The 16,452-nt window shown below is 41.7% G+C and overlaps 1 protein-coding gene across 1 annotated transcript; it reads left to right on the forward strand.

The window, feature by feature from the left end:
• The first annotated feature begins 2,899 nt into the window (after window positions 1-2,899).
• LOC106749069 (splicing factor, arginine/serine-rich 15) lies at window positions 2,900-15,406 on the forward strand. The gene is made up of 15 exons (XM_014628139.1): window positions 2,900-4,032; window positions 4,648-4,776; window positions 4,867-5,158; window positions 5,248-5,435; window positions 5,508-5,783; window positions 5,866-6,018; window positions 6,110-6,357; window positions 6,429-6,614; window positions 6,740-6,873; window positions 6,963-7,171; window positions 8,499-8,676; window positions 8,957-9,256; window positions 9,579-9,806; window positions 10,477-11,907; window positions 13,895-15,406. Exons 1-15 carry the CDS (start codon window positions 4,003-4,005, stop codon window positions 14,815-14,817), a joined length of 4,905 nt encoding a protein of 1,634 aa, XP_014483625.1. The 5' UTR covers window positions 2,900-4,002; the 3' UTR covers window positions 14,818-15,406.
• Window positions 15,407-16,452: the final 1,046 nt, after the last annotated feature.

The following is a 16,452-nucleotide window of genomic DNA, read 5'->3' on the forward strand; positions in this document are numbered from 1 at the left end:
CCGTACTGGAGTTCTTCCTCCTTTTCCTTTCTACACGCGCGGTGGCCATAGGCTCTATCGCAGCTCTACAGACTACTTGAAATTGAAATAACGTCACTTGTGGCACATACGCAGAGAGAACGAATCTCACTCGTATACCTTTTTCTCTCGTACATACTTTGAATACACTTTCGGTTCCAGCATTCCTCCTCCATATCTGTACACTCAAGGCCACAGGACGCTTTGCTGCTTTTCGGTAAGAGACTAAGTTTATTCGCGCGTAGTTTGTCGCACGACAAACCTTTCCGCGTCCTATGAGCAGAAGCCATCACTTGCTGCTATTAGAAATAGATGGGAATACTTGGTTTATATGTGTATATATTATTGGTGACAATATTTTAATCAATCAGAGCAAAGTTCACTAAACTGAAGTTTAGTGAATTTTGCTCTGATTGGCCAAATTTTAACTCAATCCTAATTTGTAGTCTGATCGCAGACACTTATGGTCGATATTCATAGTCAAATCTTATATATAAGATTGTCTTAGATTTATCCATTGATGCTTCATAGCCAGTGAAATGAACCATAGAGTATCGGAAAATAAACATAAGACGGTCATAAATATAAGATTTGAATATGAATACTGGTTTATAATATACTAGACTGTGAACCTGGGCTTTCTAAACGTATCGGTATATAACGTGCATTTATACATGATATTATTACGTCCACAATAGATAATTATATACGAAAATTTGAAAGTAGTAAAATCAGTGACTTACGTGGACGGTCAACAGAGTGATGGCTCCGCTTTTGGGTCACTCTGCTTTTCACCGAGTTTACCCTGGGTCTCCGGAGTCTCGCGAAATGATCGATGAATCTGGCGAGAAATCAGAGCCGCTCATTCTGGCTTGGTCTCGAATGTTCCGGCGCTGCGCGGGATGATGCGGTCCGCGATTCCGAATTTCGATTTCGCAACGTTCGAGAAATGAAGGATAGACAAAAGTAATTGCTACACAGTCGGATTTTACGACTAATATATTCCAAAGTATATAAGTACACGAGTACCAGAGACTAATTACGAGAAAATAATCGCCTTCTCAACGAATGCGCACGTTTTTATATGTCGTTTTCTGGTTGGCTGATGGAGTCATGGAGATGGAAGAAATTCATTCCATCGGTATGATGTCATCGCGTCGATATCGCCGCCTCGGTTCTGAGTGGTGTTTGGACTCAGTTTTCATGCTCCTGTTTATGTTAGCAGCGGGACGCCTTATCGCATTGAGAGATTACGGTTTCTCTTGTCTATTGATCCATCGATTTTAAGACTCTCTAACGACACGCAGTGTCGTTTCTTCGGTGTTATAATTTTAATTATAATTTTTAACGCGCGCGAATATACATATGCGCACGTACTTACATCTAGTAACATAGGGATAAAATATCTATACCTAATGAATATCTAACCTAATGATGTCTGAAATCAGACAATTCGGCCTCCGATCTATACTAATATATTATTAATGTTCCAAAATAAGTCCGGACGTTACAATATAATAACCGGTTGGAATTTGTCGTCTGGTGAATGTTACGAGGTTATATTATTACACATGAATAAATATCTAATGAAGTGAAAGTATTACTCTTCAAATAAATATTAAATAATAGTAACATTATATCAGTTTTATAATTTTATATACCAGTTTACAATGTAGTACAATATAATATTTGTAAGTTACTAATGAGAGTTACAGAATTAAATGGAAAATCGTAATATTTATACAATATTAGTGTTATTTAATATTTCTGGCGAATATTTATTTTATTTATTCTACAGATCTTTCTCGAGTATTTTATAAATAGAAAATAGATTAAAAATTGTGTTCACACAATTGTTGTTAGCACAATTTTATTCATCACACGAATTATAATTTTTTAATATTAAGTAAATATAAAAATATAGTCAAAGCCACTTTGTACAAAAAAGTTAATATGTTATTAAGAAAAAGTTATAAGTTATATAACTTATAACTTACATTTAGCGGACATTTCGCACATTGTTACTTTTGGACACAGATAACACGTTTATCCCAAGCAGCTCGTAAACGTTCGAGGAACTTTCGTTTTACGTTCACCTGGTTTGGTTATATTCAAACAAAGTGGGAATGTTCGAAGAACATACGTTTTAGAACCTTTAATATATATCTTACGTAGCAAAAGTGTTGTAGTATCACCAATTATATTACTCTTTACGTGCTGCTTAGGTATGTTTCTCTTAGCATCTCATAGGTGTAGGAAAACAACCTCAATCGGTTACTAAGTCCGCCGCCAATGCTGCATTTAAGTATATAGTTTTTGGCTATATTTTATCTAGAAAGTAAATAACGAGTTTCGCGGTCTAGTATATTATAAGGTCTGTTTTTTTTTCGAAACACTTTCTGCACTAATGCACACTAGTGCAAGGAGTTTACACTAAAGCGTTCTTTGTATCGAAAATGACGTCATCAGAACGTCATCAATGCTGTTCGTTTTCGCAGTGCAATATAGTGCAGGTAGTTCAGTGAACTGTTGCACTGAGTCAGGAGATAGTGTGGTCAGTGCATTGCATGAAAGTGTAGCTTGGAACTGCACGTAAGCGTAACGGAAATTTATACGAAAAGTCTCTATCAGGTATGTGGCTTGCATTATATTGAAATGTGTGAAACATTTTCTTTATTCCATTTTCAAAAATTGTTAATATTATACCATAACACACACATATACAGCAGTAATGTCCAAACATGCCACAAGGATGAATTTAAGATGTCAAGATATTTTTATAATTTTATATTTATATTTATTTTATATTTAGTCATTTGTTTAAATTTATAATCGATAGGGTATATAATATTGTAAATTATTAATAAATTTGCTATATTTAGTTGTATATTACATTCATCGTTCTCATCTACAATGGGTTATAATAGTGGTTGTATTACAACAAAATCCTCTTCGTCAGAAGAATCAAATAATGCCATGTGATGCGCTATGTTGTTTACTATACTCTGGCGTTTCAGCTGTGCAGCGAAAACGAACAGACTTCTTCATTGCACTTTTGCACTGAACTGAACTATTCTGTACTAATCTTTCCTAGTGCGGTTCAGTTCAGTTCAGTACAGTTCTAGTGCAGTTTTAGTGTAACGAAAACAAGCAGACCTATAGATGCCTGTGAGTCTGATACGGGCTTCAATACTGTCAGCACATTTCAGAACGCAGCCGAAGAAAACAAATATCGTCAGATGGCTCTCGCAGCCAGCGCGTCGCTCATTGAACATTGCGTTGGTCTGCCAGACCATCAGTGTCGGTCCACAAAGAAACATGTATTTTGAACTTTAAGCCTTAAGAAATTGACCAATCACAATTTAGTATTCTCCTCACCTTCGACTGTAATTGGTCAACATCTTAAGACTTAAAGCTTAAAGTTATTCCAGACCAGGACTAAGAAAACTAAAATACGGATGAATATTAGATACCGCATCGAATCGTGCAACTCAACGGCGAAGTAAACGGCGGAGCCTTGATTTCAAATAGTACAACTTAGGAACAGAGCGAACGGACTTCTATTTCCTGACGATACGTACGATTCAACAGCAAGCTCGATTATATTTTGTTTCACTATTTTCACATAACGATATCTTTCGACAGAAAATTCGACATTCTTTAACAACAGATCAAGCATCGACGATTCGTTCGATTATTCATCGCCCAGCCCTCCTTGAAAGACCGTCTCACGGAAAGAGGACACGAGCGTCGCGTTACCGACCGGTTGAACGACAGGTGTGACGTCACTCATTGGTCGGCCCGCGATGCGTATCGGGAAACAGCTCGGACCTGCCATCTTGAATGGCATGGCTCGGCTACACAGTGCGCGTTGAGGAAGAGATGCGAGTTTCATCACGAATGGACCGTCGGTATTGTGTTGTGACGGGACTCGCGTGAAGCCTGACGATAACCCGAGTGCGCGAGGGCTTTCCTCCAGCCGCGATGGACGCGGTAAAGGCGTTCAATGCGGAGGTAAGCGACTACCCCGGGAACCTCCACTTGTACGTGCACGTCTTAGAGGTCACCGTCGTAGGGGCAACTAGCCCTTTTTCTTTTCCCCTTCGTCCACCTCGACTCGTCCCATTCCACCTCCTCTTACCTGAGATCAACTCGTTGATAAAAGGAACCGTATAATGTCGAATCTCGTCTTGCCGAAGCGCATCTTCACGCGGTCTCGGCGTACTTCCTTCGCCAAAGTCCACAGGAAAGAGAGAGAGACCGCGATTCGTCGCGATCTGCACGCCCCTCGCGATTTCGTGCAGCTTGTTTTCATAGAGCACTCAAACAATTTCGACCAAATGACTACACGTGCTCGTTGGAGGTGTCTAGTTACATTTTTCTGGTTTAAATAATATAAATATAAGGCACAAATCATGTTTTCATTCATACACCAGCTTTTATGCACTCATCAGGGCTGGAGTGCAAGCGCAGCACATTGATTTTTACGTTGTTGTGGTGTGTTGTATCTTTTGTGTTAGAATTATATGCTGGAGAAGGGATACAAGGGATAGTTGTAGAAATATTGTCTCTTATTTTCAATAAATGTTGCTTACTGAGAAAATGCAATTGATTGTGATTTTCTTACAGCTCTCTGCTCTCTATGATGTTAAGCCACCTATTTCAAAAGCCAAAATGAATTCACTTACACGAGGAGCCATTAAAGCAATAAAATTCTACAAGCATGTCGTACAAAGTGTGGAGAAATTCATTCTAAAAGTAAATATATCTATTTAATTGCATTCTTATTAAATCGAGATGTAATCGAGATACAACAATTTAACTAAAATTAATCTATTTTCTTTTCAGTGCAAGCCTGAATACAAGGTACCAGGATTGTACGTTATAGATTCGATTGTCAGACAATCTAGACATCAGTTTGGAATGGAGAAAGATGTATTTGCCCCGAGATTTGCAAAGAATATGCAAAACACTTTTCTCAATCTTTTAAAATGCCCGCAGGAAGATAAAAGCAAAGTTATACGTGTACTAAATCTTTGGCAGAAGAATGCGGTTTTTCCACCAGAAGTTATTCAACCACTTTTCGATCTAGCAGATCCGAACCATCCAATACACAAAGAACAGCCAGTAAATAGCAATGGTATGAGTTATGATGTGAATGGTACAATTGAATATGAAATATTTTTGAATATTGTGCTAAATAAGTTTTTTATACTTTAATGTTTCCAGGTACATTAAATACATCGGCCGGAAATAATATAAGTAATGTAAGTGCTGTCTCTAAGACACCTCCATCTACAATTAAAAATACTGTGAAGGATGCAAAACTATTCCCACCTGGAAAAACGATTGATCCTGTATGGCTAGCACAATCGAAAATGGAAGCGGCGACTTTAGCCAATGCAAATAAACTCTTAGTAATAAAAATGATCTCACACTATGTTGACTGACAAATCAACATTTATCTAACCTGACATCTCCTTTTACAGAGTCAGTCCAATTCTAGCTCGATGGTGGATCCCGCTTTCATCGACCAGTTGCAACACTTGCAAGAACTAATTAGAAAGAAGCAAGAGGCTAGCGAACAAAAGAGTTCTGTGAAGTTTGATAAGAAACTGTTAGACTTCGATTATGGCGAGGAAGAGGATGATGATGTTGTTGTGACGAATTCTCCGAATGCAGCCGCTTCGGCGAATACTCAACATAATGCAGTATCGGCGAATAACAGTTTGGAAAGTCTAGGGCTGTTACTTGCGAACCCCGAGGTATTTACTGAATACTAGAGATTAGATAATAGTGATAGTAAGCTTCAGTGTCGTCACTTTATACATGGCGTGTTATTTGTAGGTTCTCAGACAATTGCAGACCATACAACAAAGTATGCAAAGCAGTGTGACGACCTCCTCTTCACAGCATGAGATGGAGGAGAAAAAGCGCAAACTTCAACAAATGAAGCAGCAAGAGGAAGAGTTCGATAAGCATTTAGCACAAACCGTTCCTGTCAGTGTTGCTCGTTCAATATTCGACATTTTTCTTTATACCCCCGACCACTTGCACTTGTTTTACATCGAGTTTCTTTCTCTTATTTCAGACCCTTCCATTTGCATCTGAGTGCGAGTTAAAGCCTTCTGACATCCTGAAACCAAATACGCAAAATTACGCACCTAACACGAACAGCAATGTGATACAAGACATGAGCCAGCCGCCACCTGGTTATCCGCCAGCTCTGCCATACACTTCACAATCGTTATCGAATGTTAGGCAGATCAATCAGTCTGCGCATCAAAATCAAAAGAGCCCGTTGCTCGACGAACGCCAAGAAACGCAAGATTATTCTGGGTGAGGGTGCGCCGCAACTTCTCCGATCGTAAAGCTGTGTTCCTCCTTTTTAACGAGTTCCCTTTTTACAGGAACGGCGCTAGACGTGATAGTAGCAGTGTAGAAATTGTTAATTGTGAGAATGCGAGTTCGCAAAGCAGATCGCCCGAACGGTACCGACACCACAGCCGATCCCGGTCCCCACGGCACCGAGACAGAGACAGAGACCGCGATAGAGACAGAAAATCTCGCTCCAGGAGCAGATCGCGCCGAAGAAGGTAGTAATCTCCATCTTTCGCCCTTGTCTAAATTGATTGTTTCTACAATCGAAACTTGAACATTTTTATCTATGCCGTTAACGTATTGTTTAATTTTCTGTTTTTAATATACATATTTATTACAGATCCCGCTCAAGAGACAGGGGTCGTGACAGAAAACGCGATGACAGTCGAGAGAAAATGACGGAAGAAGAACGGGAGAAAGAAAGAGAGCGACGTAAACGCGGTTTGCCACCGATAGTTCGAGATAAATTGAGCGGTATGTGATCTCAGGCACGAAGCGGAGCTTCGCGAACTTTTTTTTTTGTGCAAGAGATAGCGAAGATTTCAATGTATGATATTTCGCAGTTTGCAGTACAACACTTTGGGTGGGACACTTGTCAAAACTCGTGCATCAGGAAGAATTGTCCGACACGTTCGGAGAGTTTGGCGATATCGTCAGCATCGATTTGATCTCGCCGAGGGGTTGCGCTTTCATATGTATGAATAGAAGGCAGGATGCATATCGGGCACTCACAAAATTGAAAAACCATAAGATGCAAGGCAAAGCTATCACAGTGAGTAACTATTGCGTGCAATATTTTTTATATTAGAGCATAACAGACGCATTTTTCGTTTCTGATTCATAATTCGTGATAGATTTATGGATCTTGAAAGATCTATCGTTAAGAGGATCCTGAAGTCGTCCTGTTTTACCACAAATTTTTTTTAGCACTACATTCGTTATTGACAGGATTAAGAATCCTTTTGAACAATTGCAATACACACTTTAACATAGGCTACAACGGTTGACTGTATTTGAAGAACGAAAAAAGTTAACAAATTATACAATTTTTTCGTTTTTCGAATAAAGTCAACCGTCGTCGCCCTCATTAACATATGTAAGAAATTTTGTGCAACCAGTAACGGATATGGTACTAAAAAATTTGTGGTAAAACAGGATGATTTCAAGATCCTCTTAAAGCTCCCGTGTCCTCATTATGGCTGTTGTCCTTGTTTGATGACGTCAGAAGTCAGAAATATACACGTGATATATAGATATAATATTGAGAAAAAAGAACATACAAAATACTCGTAATCGATTCAGTACACTCGTAAAAGTTCAGACGCTTTCTTTTAACTTCGATAATCAGCAAGTAGCCGAAAATTAACATAATATACAACTTACGTTTTTAATCTACATCTTTTCTCGTGATTTCTGTTACGTTAATTTTATGGATACTTACTGATCATTCGGGTTAAAGAATCCGGATATTTTTTTCTTTTATCTCCTCGTTTACTGCGATATATTTTAGCATGCGATTTTTCGCTTCCAACTTCACTAAATAAAAACAGTCGCAGCAACTACTCAGGAGCTTTAAGACTCGGTTCCCTCCGCTAGCCGTATGGGTTTTGTGACGTCATAAACAAGCCATACTTGGGCAGTGATAGCTGAGATGGCTGAAAAATGACCCGCTATTTAAAAAATTATTTTGCGATTCTACCTAACATCTCGGCCAGACATCTCAATTTTCTGCACATTTTACAGATTTCAAGATTACGAAATCATTGTGTTTTCGGGGAAAATTAAAAAGTAAAGCTATATGTTGCAAGAAACTACTGCATGTTATTTCTCGCTTATGACGTTACAAAACTAATATAACTAACGAAGGGAGCCGAGCCTTAAACATGTGTTGAACGCTTCTGATAGAACAATCTGCCAAAATGTGGTCACATTGTGCTATAGAGAGCACAAGACTTGCATTAAATATATTTTTGTTGATTTCCGCATGAATTTTTTAGTATAAAATAAGTAATAAATCGGTCAATGCCAGCTCAAGTCTCAACTCGCATAATTTTTACAAAGACGGTCAATTTAATTTAACGTGTCTCTCTTAATTACAGTTAGCATGGGCACCCGGTAAAGGCGTTAAAGGCAAGGAATGGAAGGATTACTGGGAAGTAGAATTGGGCGTCAGTTATATCCCGTGGAATAAGTTAACCAACATTACTGATCAAGAGTTAGAATTGTTAGAGGAAGGTGGCATGATAGACGAGGACACACTACCGCCTAATTTAAAGGGTATGTTTCCGCAATTTGAATATCCGCCGACGCGTTTTGTACGGTCTATCTGCCGTCAATTAACATTTTTAACCGCGCGCCCACTCCATCACAAAGCTGGTTCGGTATAGTCTTCGCGGACAGCGAGGAAAAATCGATCGATACTCACCGATTCGAAGAGCCCGCTCCACCTGACTTTGTGCTAAACACGTGCAGATAAGCGGATTGGCGTCGGTTCAACAGCTGGACAGCTCGACTCTGGAAGAGTAACATTTAAAATGACTACTTCTTCGTGTTAAAGGAAAACTGAAGCACACAGGCACGAGTGCGGATATACAGCAGTTGCAGCAGCTGCAGTTGCAGCAGCAGGCGATGGTTGCCGCAGCGAATGCCGGTGCGCCTATTCCTACCTTAACGGACGGTATCGTGAACGTCATGCAGTCGTCGGCCAATTCGCAGCAGCAGCAACAGCAGCAGCAGCAACTGATCGATACCAGTCAACCACCGCCGATCAGACCCCCCACGTCGGCTGCCTTGCTGCCTCCGCCGAACACGCAGCTGCAAATGATGCCTCCGGCATTCACCATGCCCGGAGTACCACGTGAGTTTATGTCGCGTGAAATTATCGTCGGAACTCTATAACATGTATGTTGAGAATATATTATCATAAAAATTCGGTCCTGTCGCACGTTGCATAAAAATATCTAGATGTAGTAGTTAGAAATATCTCGAAAGTTATGCGAACATCTTGCCACATATTGGTAAAAACTTGAGTATAGGTTGCGATAAGAACCTTGAATATTTTTATTATATTTATTATACTTAAACATATATGATAAATAGGTGAGTAACGTCTCGCTTTATTAGAATACAGACGTATCAGCAGTGATTTTTGCAATTGTTTAACATCGTGAATCTTGTAGGAGTGATTGGCCACATGGGCATACAGATGACGCATGGACTAATGTCGAACGTCCCGATCGGAGTTCCACCGCCGAACATGCAGAGCTTATTGGGACCACCTAGTATGATGCAGACGATGCTGACACCCTCGGTAAATCCACCGTTTGGTGCGGGTGTTGGCGTAGGTTTGCTCACACAAATTCCACTGCCCGCGCCTGCCGCACCTTCAGACAAGCCGAACTCCACTGGTATATACAGTTCTTTAACCAAGCGAAACACAATTTATGTAATACTTTAATAACTACTACTATTACTAATAACATAGTGCTCTATTTAGGAAAGCATAAAGTGACTCTGACCTCATCCAGAGTTCTCCACGTGCGATATTATGAGAGAAGTCTTGCGTTGCGTTTTCTCCCACATCTCCTTTGTCTCACCCTCAGATGTAATCAAGGTTGCCACAGACCTGAAAAACCGGGAAAAATCGTGGAAGTTTAAGATGTCAGGGAAAGATATAAAAGCCTGGAATTTTGAACTTTACTCACAATTCTTAAATGCTCCCGATCGTGTTCTTTTCTGCAATATTTATTTACTTTTTGTCAGCCTGAATTTGCATATATTCAGAATTACATGACTAACTTTCAAGTTCGTATTGCTCTTCTAATAATATAACCTGCCTTTCTCGCGACTCCGGCTTCTAAATGTTTAAGTTTAAGATTACGTATCACTCGTGGAAAATCATCCAGAACTGTCGTACGGAAAACGTGAAAAAGTCGGGCAACTTGGACATTCATTTTCTGCGGCAGCCTTGATAATCATTCCAAACACTTGCCTAGGACCACCACTAATCTGATACATCTAATATCATCACTTACCTCGAGCCTGCTACTTGTCTAGAAGTGGATGTAAACATTGCAGGTATGCCGCACAATGTCCCGCCGATTGGCGTGCCGCCGCCGACGACGGAGACCAGTATGCCAAACTTGCCGATGCTGCGGCAGCCGTACGGCGTGGGTCCGGTGCCGGCGATGCAGATGCAACTACCTCAGCAACATCACTCGGACGACATGGACGTGGAGATGGAGGACGCGATGCCGCCGAGCCTGAGCAGCAACGTGCCTAAGGACAAGCCGAACCTCAGTGACCAGCTAATCGCCGAGATTCGCATGGAGAGCGACCAGGCTCGCGAGTACAAAGAGCAGCGGGACCGCGAGCGTGAGAATCGGGAGAGAAGAGACCGGAACGAGCGAGACCGTGGCGATCGTATGGACCTGAACGAGTGTCGAATGGACCGCAGCAGGGACAGAGGCAGAGGGCGCGACCGTGGCCGGGACCGGCGAAGAGACAACCGTGACGGTCGCGGCGAGCGAGAGAGAGACGACAGACGCGGAGATCGTGACAATCGGGAGGCTCCCAGAGACAACAGGGAGAACAACGCTCCGAGACATCCGGAGGGACTCGGTGTGCCGAATCCGAGCGTCCAGGAGGGCAGCGAGGCGAAGAAAGAGAACAAGCCCAGTCTAGCGGATCGACTGCGACAGTTGGCGGACGGCACACTGGACGACCGGATGGACAGGAATATCCGCGGCAATCGCACCGAACGTAGCAACGAGCGGAACGACAGGAGCTTCGAGGATAGTCCCGGCGCTGCAGGAGCCGCGGCAGGAGGAGGAGCCGGGGGAGGAGGAGGAGGAGCAGGAGCAGGAGGAGGAGGTGGAGGAGGAGCAGGAGGAGGACGGCGACCCAACGACATGCCGATCTCGCTGATGGATCTTCCCAAGTTCGGTGCGGTACTGTCGGATCGAGCGGACTTCCCGCGCGGCCCGGGTGCCTTCGGAGGTGCGCTCCAAGAGCCGCGAGAGTTCCAACAGCGGGGCGGCCTCGCCGATCGCGACCGGCCAAACTTCCCGCCCCGCGGCGGCGGCCTGAGAAACTCGCAGATGGACGATTTCTTGGACCCCAGGATGCAGCCTGGTATGTTCCCGGAGGACTTTGAAGGCGGCAGGATGGTAGGGCACAACGGGCCGCGCGCCGATGAACCTTTCCCGCCCAGGCTTGGAGCCAGGGAGGAGTTCGATCGCGCGGAGGTGCGCGGCCGTCGGCCGCCCGTCGACGAGTACGAGCGCGAACGCTTCGAATACGACATGAGGCGTGAGAACTTCGACCCGCGGATGCAGGACGGCTTCGACCCCAGAGGTCACAACGACCGCTCTGACTTCGACCCGCGCAGGCGAGAGTTCTTCGGCCCCATCGAGCCTGTGTTCGGGATGCCGCCGATGATGGGACCCAAAGGCCCGAGAGGACCGGTCGGTCCCGATGGATTCGGACCTCGCGGAGCCAGAGGGCCCGGTAAGACACAGTCTTTGCCACTATTTTCTCTATGCTCGCTTCGCATGGGCGCGTATGCGCGTATCTTTCGATACGCACACATTTCCAGGAAGTCCACGTGTTTATATAGGGTCCCGTTATTGCCGTGTTCCTCGAGTAAATTGCTATTGTGTAAAGCGGGAATCATTTCTTTCGACACATTGCGCGAGATTTAGCTCTGCGATGGGTGTTTCAAGCCTTTAGAACTGACCAATCACAGTCGAATGCGAAGAGAATAATCGACTGTGATCGGTCAATTTCTTAAGGTTTACGGCTTGAAGTACTCATTTAGGCGGGGACGTATTGGTGAATTTTTATTGTAGTCTGAACAAAATTTCAGCGAATGTTTTGCCTTAAAAATTTTTAATTATAAATATATTTAATTATATTTAATTTTCATTAGTTAAATGTTCGTCGAATTTGCCTATTAGAACTAATTTCGAATTTTTTTATTATCCAGAATGGTTATATATTTGCAACGAATAACAGTACGACATTTTTTACAGTTGGGATATGTATAATATTCATAATATATCAAATATTCTTTATTCGCCGCAGGTATATGTCGCACATGCACTCATAAATGCTTATAGCTTATATATTTCTTAGAAACTTATATATATTGTTACATGTATATTTGTAATCCTTATATTCAGAGTGACGAACGCAAGCCGTATCCGTTATACACACTTGTAGTTTAGGTCAATATGAGCAAAAAATTCATCTATCATTTTGCAAACAACCACAAATAATGTTTAGTTATTTATTGAAAATCATCGTGTATAGAAGATTCTTTAATTAATAACTCAAAAATTTACGTAGTTATTTGCAGAAGGGTTATTACCCTTCTAAAAAATCTATTGATTTTTTGCTCAAAATGGCCTAATCTATACAAATATGTGTGGCGGCTGTTATACCTAGCGAGAACAGGTTCAAAGTTCAATATACTGATGTCTGTCGTTAAGTACAACAGCTGTCATATATTTATAAATTAGGCCACCCTGAGCAAAAAAATTCCTCTACAATTTTGCAAATAACCACGCAAATTTTTGAGTATCTCTTTACATGGCCATTTTCGATAATTAATTAATGACTCAAAATTTTGTGCATTTGTTCGCAAAATGGTAAAAAACTTTGTTGTCCACACTGACCTAAACTATATAGAAAAAAAAATTTCTTTGCATTTAAAAAAATTTATTTAATTGAAACAAACTTGTCTTTTGGGATGGAGTAAACAAACGAATGCTTGATTCAACAAACAAGATTGTTTAGTTTCTCAAGCAATAAATGTCTTTACGTAAAATAACATATTTCTTTCGTATTTTCGTCCAAACATTACAATGGTGTCATAAATAAATTATTTGAAAGAAGTAACATCATGTCGAAGAAGTATTAAAGAACTGTTTTATTTCAGTGGAATAATACTTAATATATGATGAAATGAATTTTTTTTATCGAAAACGAAATATTATTTTCTCAAAACAATACTGTTTCTTCTATCAAACAACGTGGTTTACTCTGGTGAAACAACATTTACATTCAAATAAAATATTTGATATTAAATTACGTTGTTTATACTTAAAAAACTCAAGTCGAGCAAACATGTATACTAAATCCAAAGAAACTCTTTTCTCTATGTACAAGTATGTGACGGGTGCGGTACGGCTTGCGTCAGACACTCTATATATGCCATTGAACTATTTGTCTGTGTGTATTCGTGTGAAATATCTCGGTTGCTTCTGAAAGCAGAGCAAACTATCTGAGAAGAGTTCGTAAATATTCATATTTCAAACATACATATCGGAATTTAACACTGAGACCGGAGATCTTGATTATCTCAGCTCGGATGTGGCGCAACGAGAGAGAGAGAGAGGGAGGGGGGGAGCGCTCGAGCAATAATTTGCTTTATCAGCCAGCGTCGCTTGCATTCGTACCTCGTGCGAGTGTCACCATGCCGCGTCTTTTGCAGGTCCATTGATGTTCCATCCGCGCGGCATGGGTCCGAGAGGCATGAGGCCCGGAATGCGACCGCCGTTCGCGCCGCGAGGTCCGCCGTTCGACCCTAGAGAGGCCGATTCCTTCTTCAGACCACCGTTCGACGACATGCGCGGCCGTCCGGGGCCGCATCTGCGACCACCGTTCGGTCCGATGGGTCCGCCGACCATGCACGGTCCCGACGGACCGTGGAGGAATCAGGAAGGCGGAGGACCGTCCACCTCGTGGTCCGGGCAGGAAGGTGGACCCGATGTGGTTCACGGGCAGCGGGAGAATCATCTGCCGAGGGACAAGCAGAAACTCACGAAGCAACATCAGGACTACAAGAACATGTCCGAGCGTGAGAACCGCAATCGCAACCGCAAGTCCAGATGGGGAAATGTCAGTCCACCGCTGACGGACACGGACGTAGAGGAGGTACCGCCGTCGGAGGAAGCCGAGGGCAAGATGAAGGCGGTCTTGGACCGTGGCGAGGAGACGAAGGAGAACTTCGAGCAGGAAGTTTCGTCCGTGATTGCCGCCGATCAACCGGATCACCTGAGGCAACAGGACGAGTCGATGGTGACTCAGGAGCAAGATGTGATGCACAGTAACAGGGAGGGTCAGCTAGCTGGCGCACAGATGGCCGACGAGCACGACGCCGGTGAGGCTACCGGTCATAGCTACGGGAATGACAAAGTTCAGGAAGCCGATTCTTACGAACTTGGCGCGGACCGTTTCTCCAGCAACGACTTGGCCTTAAAGCAGCAGCACCACGAAGAGGAACGTTGTGAATATGGAACACTCATTCCAGCTGAGGATTCAGCGCAGCAAAGTGCGGTGCAGGTCGAACAAATAGGGCACGTCAGTGAGAACCATAGTGAGCAATCGGTGGAACAGCAAGCGGATTCGTTATAAGGAAAAGGAAAGGGAAAGTAAAACGGACAAGAAGATCGTTATTGGAATAAATTACCAAAGTAAAACGTAAAGAATCTTCAGGCAGATTCGTGTAAAATATCGTTTAAATCAATACGATGTACATAGAGACATGCTGCAGCAAAAGAGCGTGCGTGTGAGAGGGAGAGAAAGCGAGAGAGATAGAGAAAGATAGATAGATAGAGAGAGAGAGAGAGAGAGAGAGAGGGGGGGAGTGGAAAAGAGAAAAGAAAGAGGAGAGTGACAATTCGATTATATGGACACAGAGTATTGCACTCTGGAGTGGTGAGGGAGCCGTTGGGTCCAGTGAGTTGTTTTGAGTATCTTTCGATCGTCAGAGTATTCAATTGTTGAATCCTTGAATGTAAGTCTCAATCAAGATTTCTTCCTAATTGAGATCTGCTGCTTAAATAATTGCTGTGATAGTGAACACAGGACCGTTTATAATCCGTGTGGATGTATATATACAATGAGAAAGATTCGATTTCTATTCGAAATTATTCTTTATCTCGTGATCTGCTTTTTCTTTCTTTTTTTTCTACTTCTTACTTTTCGATGACGATATTGTAGAATTATATATACATACATATGTGTGTGTGTGTATGTATATATATATATATATATATATATATATATATATACAAACGAGTTGGACAAATTTGTGAGCTTCTTCGTGGAGAGAAGATAATGCACAACTGTACATTCTACCAATACTAGCAAACTATGATGTTAGTTCTTAAAGTGCTTTTTACGATGCTACTTTATACGATGACAGGTTACNTGTATATATATATATATATAAATATATATATATATTCGGATAAATTCCATTATTGCCATCTGTGCTAGATGTCGGTCAATCTTCGTAGTTTTATTAAGGATTTCCCTGTAGTTGATTTTGAATCATCTCTCGAGTACTGTACAGCGGGACAACACATAGTATCTCCATGCCCTAAGCAGGGATTAATTTATTGAATTGTACATACTTTTATATTTTCGTAGCAGAACAAATGAATGAATAAGATGCGCTGAGTAAGATGCCACTGCTCAATGAATCAAAGGAGAGAAAAAGAATAAATATTTTATATATAACATCTTTGATAACAAAAGAAAAACCATGGCCTTGTCATTCCGATACGATACGCGCGTAGCTCCCATTCTCAATATGAAAAGAAGCAAATTAAGTCTACATGTGTGTAATAATAACGGACTGTTCGTAGGCATCCACAAAAACATGTACATAACTTGATTCGGAACATCCATTTTCTTTTGTTTTACTATTAATTTTGATCATCTCAGTTAGAATGTAAAGTGAGCGTGTTTTCTTCTTGAATCAGGACAATTTAAATAACCGTTTCCGTATATATTTGATATTAAATGGAGGCATAAATTCATCGTCTTATGAAGGGGAGGGAAGAGGGGAGACGGGAGAATGAGGGAAATTTAGGGCAACTTGTACGTAAGAAGAGTAATAAAAATTCACAAAAAAAGAAAAGTAAAATATCAATATGCGAAGCGAGAAAAGTTTAAGAAATATTCTGCGCGTACATATACACATATTTCTACATATATGCGCTCACACACACACACACACACACACCAAACTCGGCACATGTA

This window comes from Dinoponera quadriceps, unplaced genomic scaffold, assembly GCF_001313825.1.
Source record: "Dinoponera quadriceps isolate SergipeBrazil2010 unplaced genomic scaffold, ASM131382v1 scaffold3382, whole genome shotgun sequence".
Taxonomy (NCBI): Eukaryota; Metazoa; Arthropoda; class Insecta; order Hymenoptera; family Formicidae; genus Dinoponera; species Dinoponera quadriceps.

Bases quoted from the DNA above. Each gene is read 5' to 3' on its own strand.
- LOC106749069 (XM_014628139.1), top strand. From the start codon at position 4,003: ATGGACGCGGTAAAGGCGTTCAATGCGGAG. The intron at 4,033-4,647 runs GTAAGCGACTAC...ATTTTCTTACAG, and splicing joins TAAAGGCGTTCAATGCGGAG to CTCTCTGCTCTCTATGATGT. The intron at 4,777-4,866 runs GTAAATATATCT...TTTTCTTTTCAG, and splicing joins TGGAGAAATTCATTCTAAAA to TGCAAGCCTGAATACAAGGT.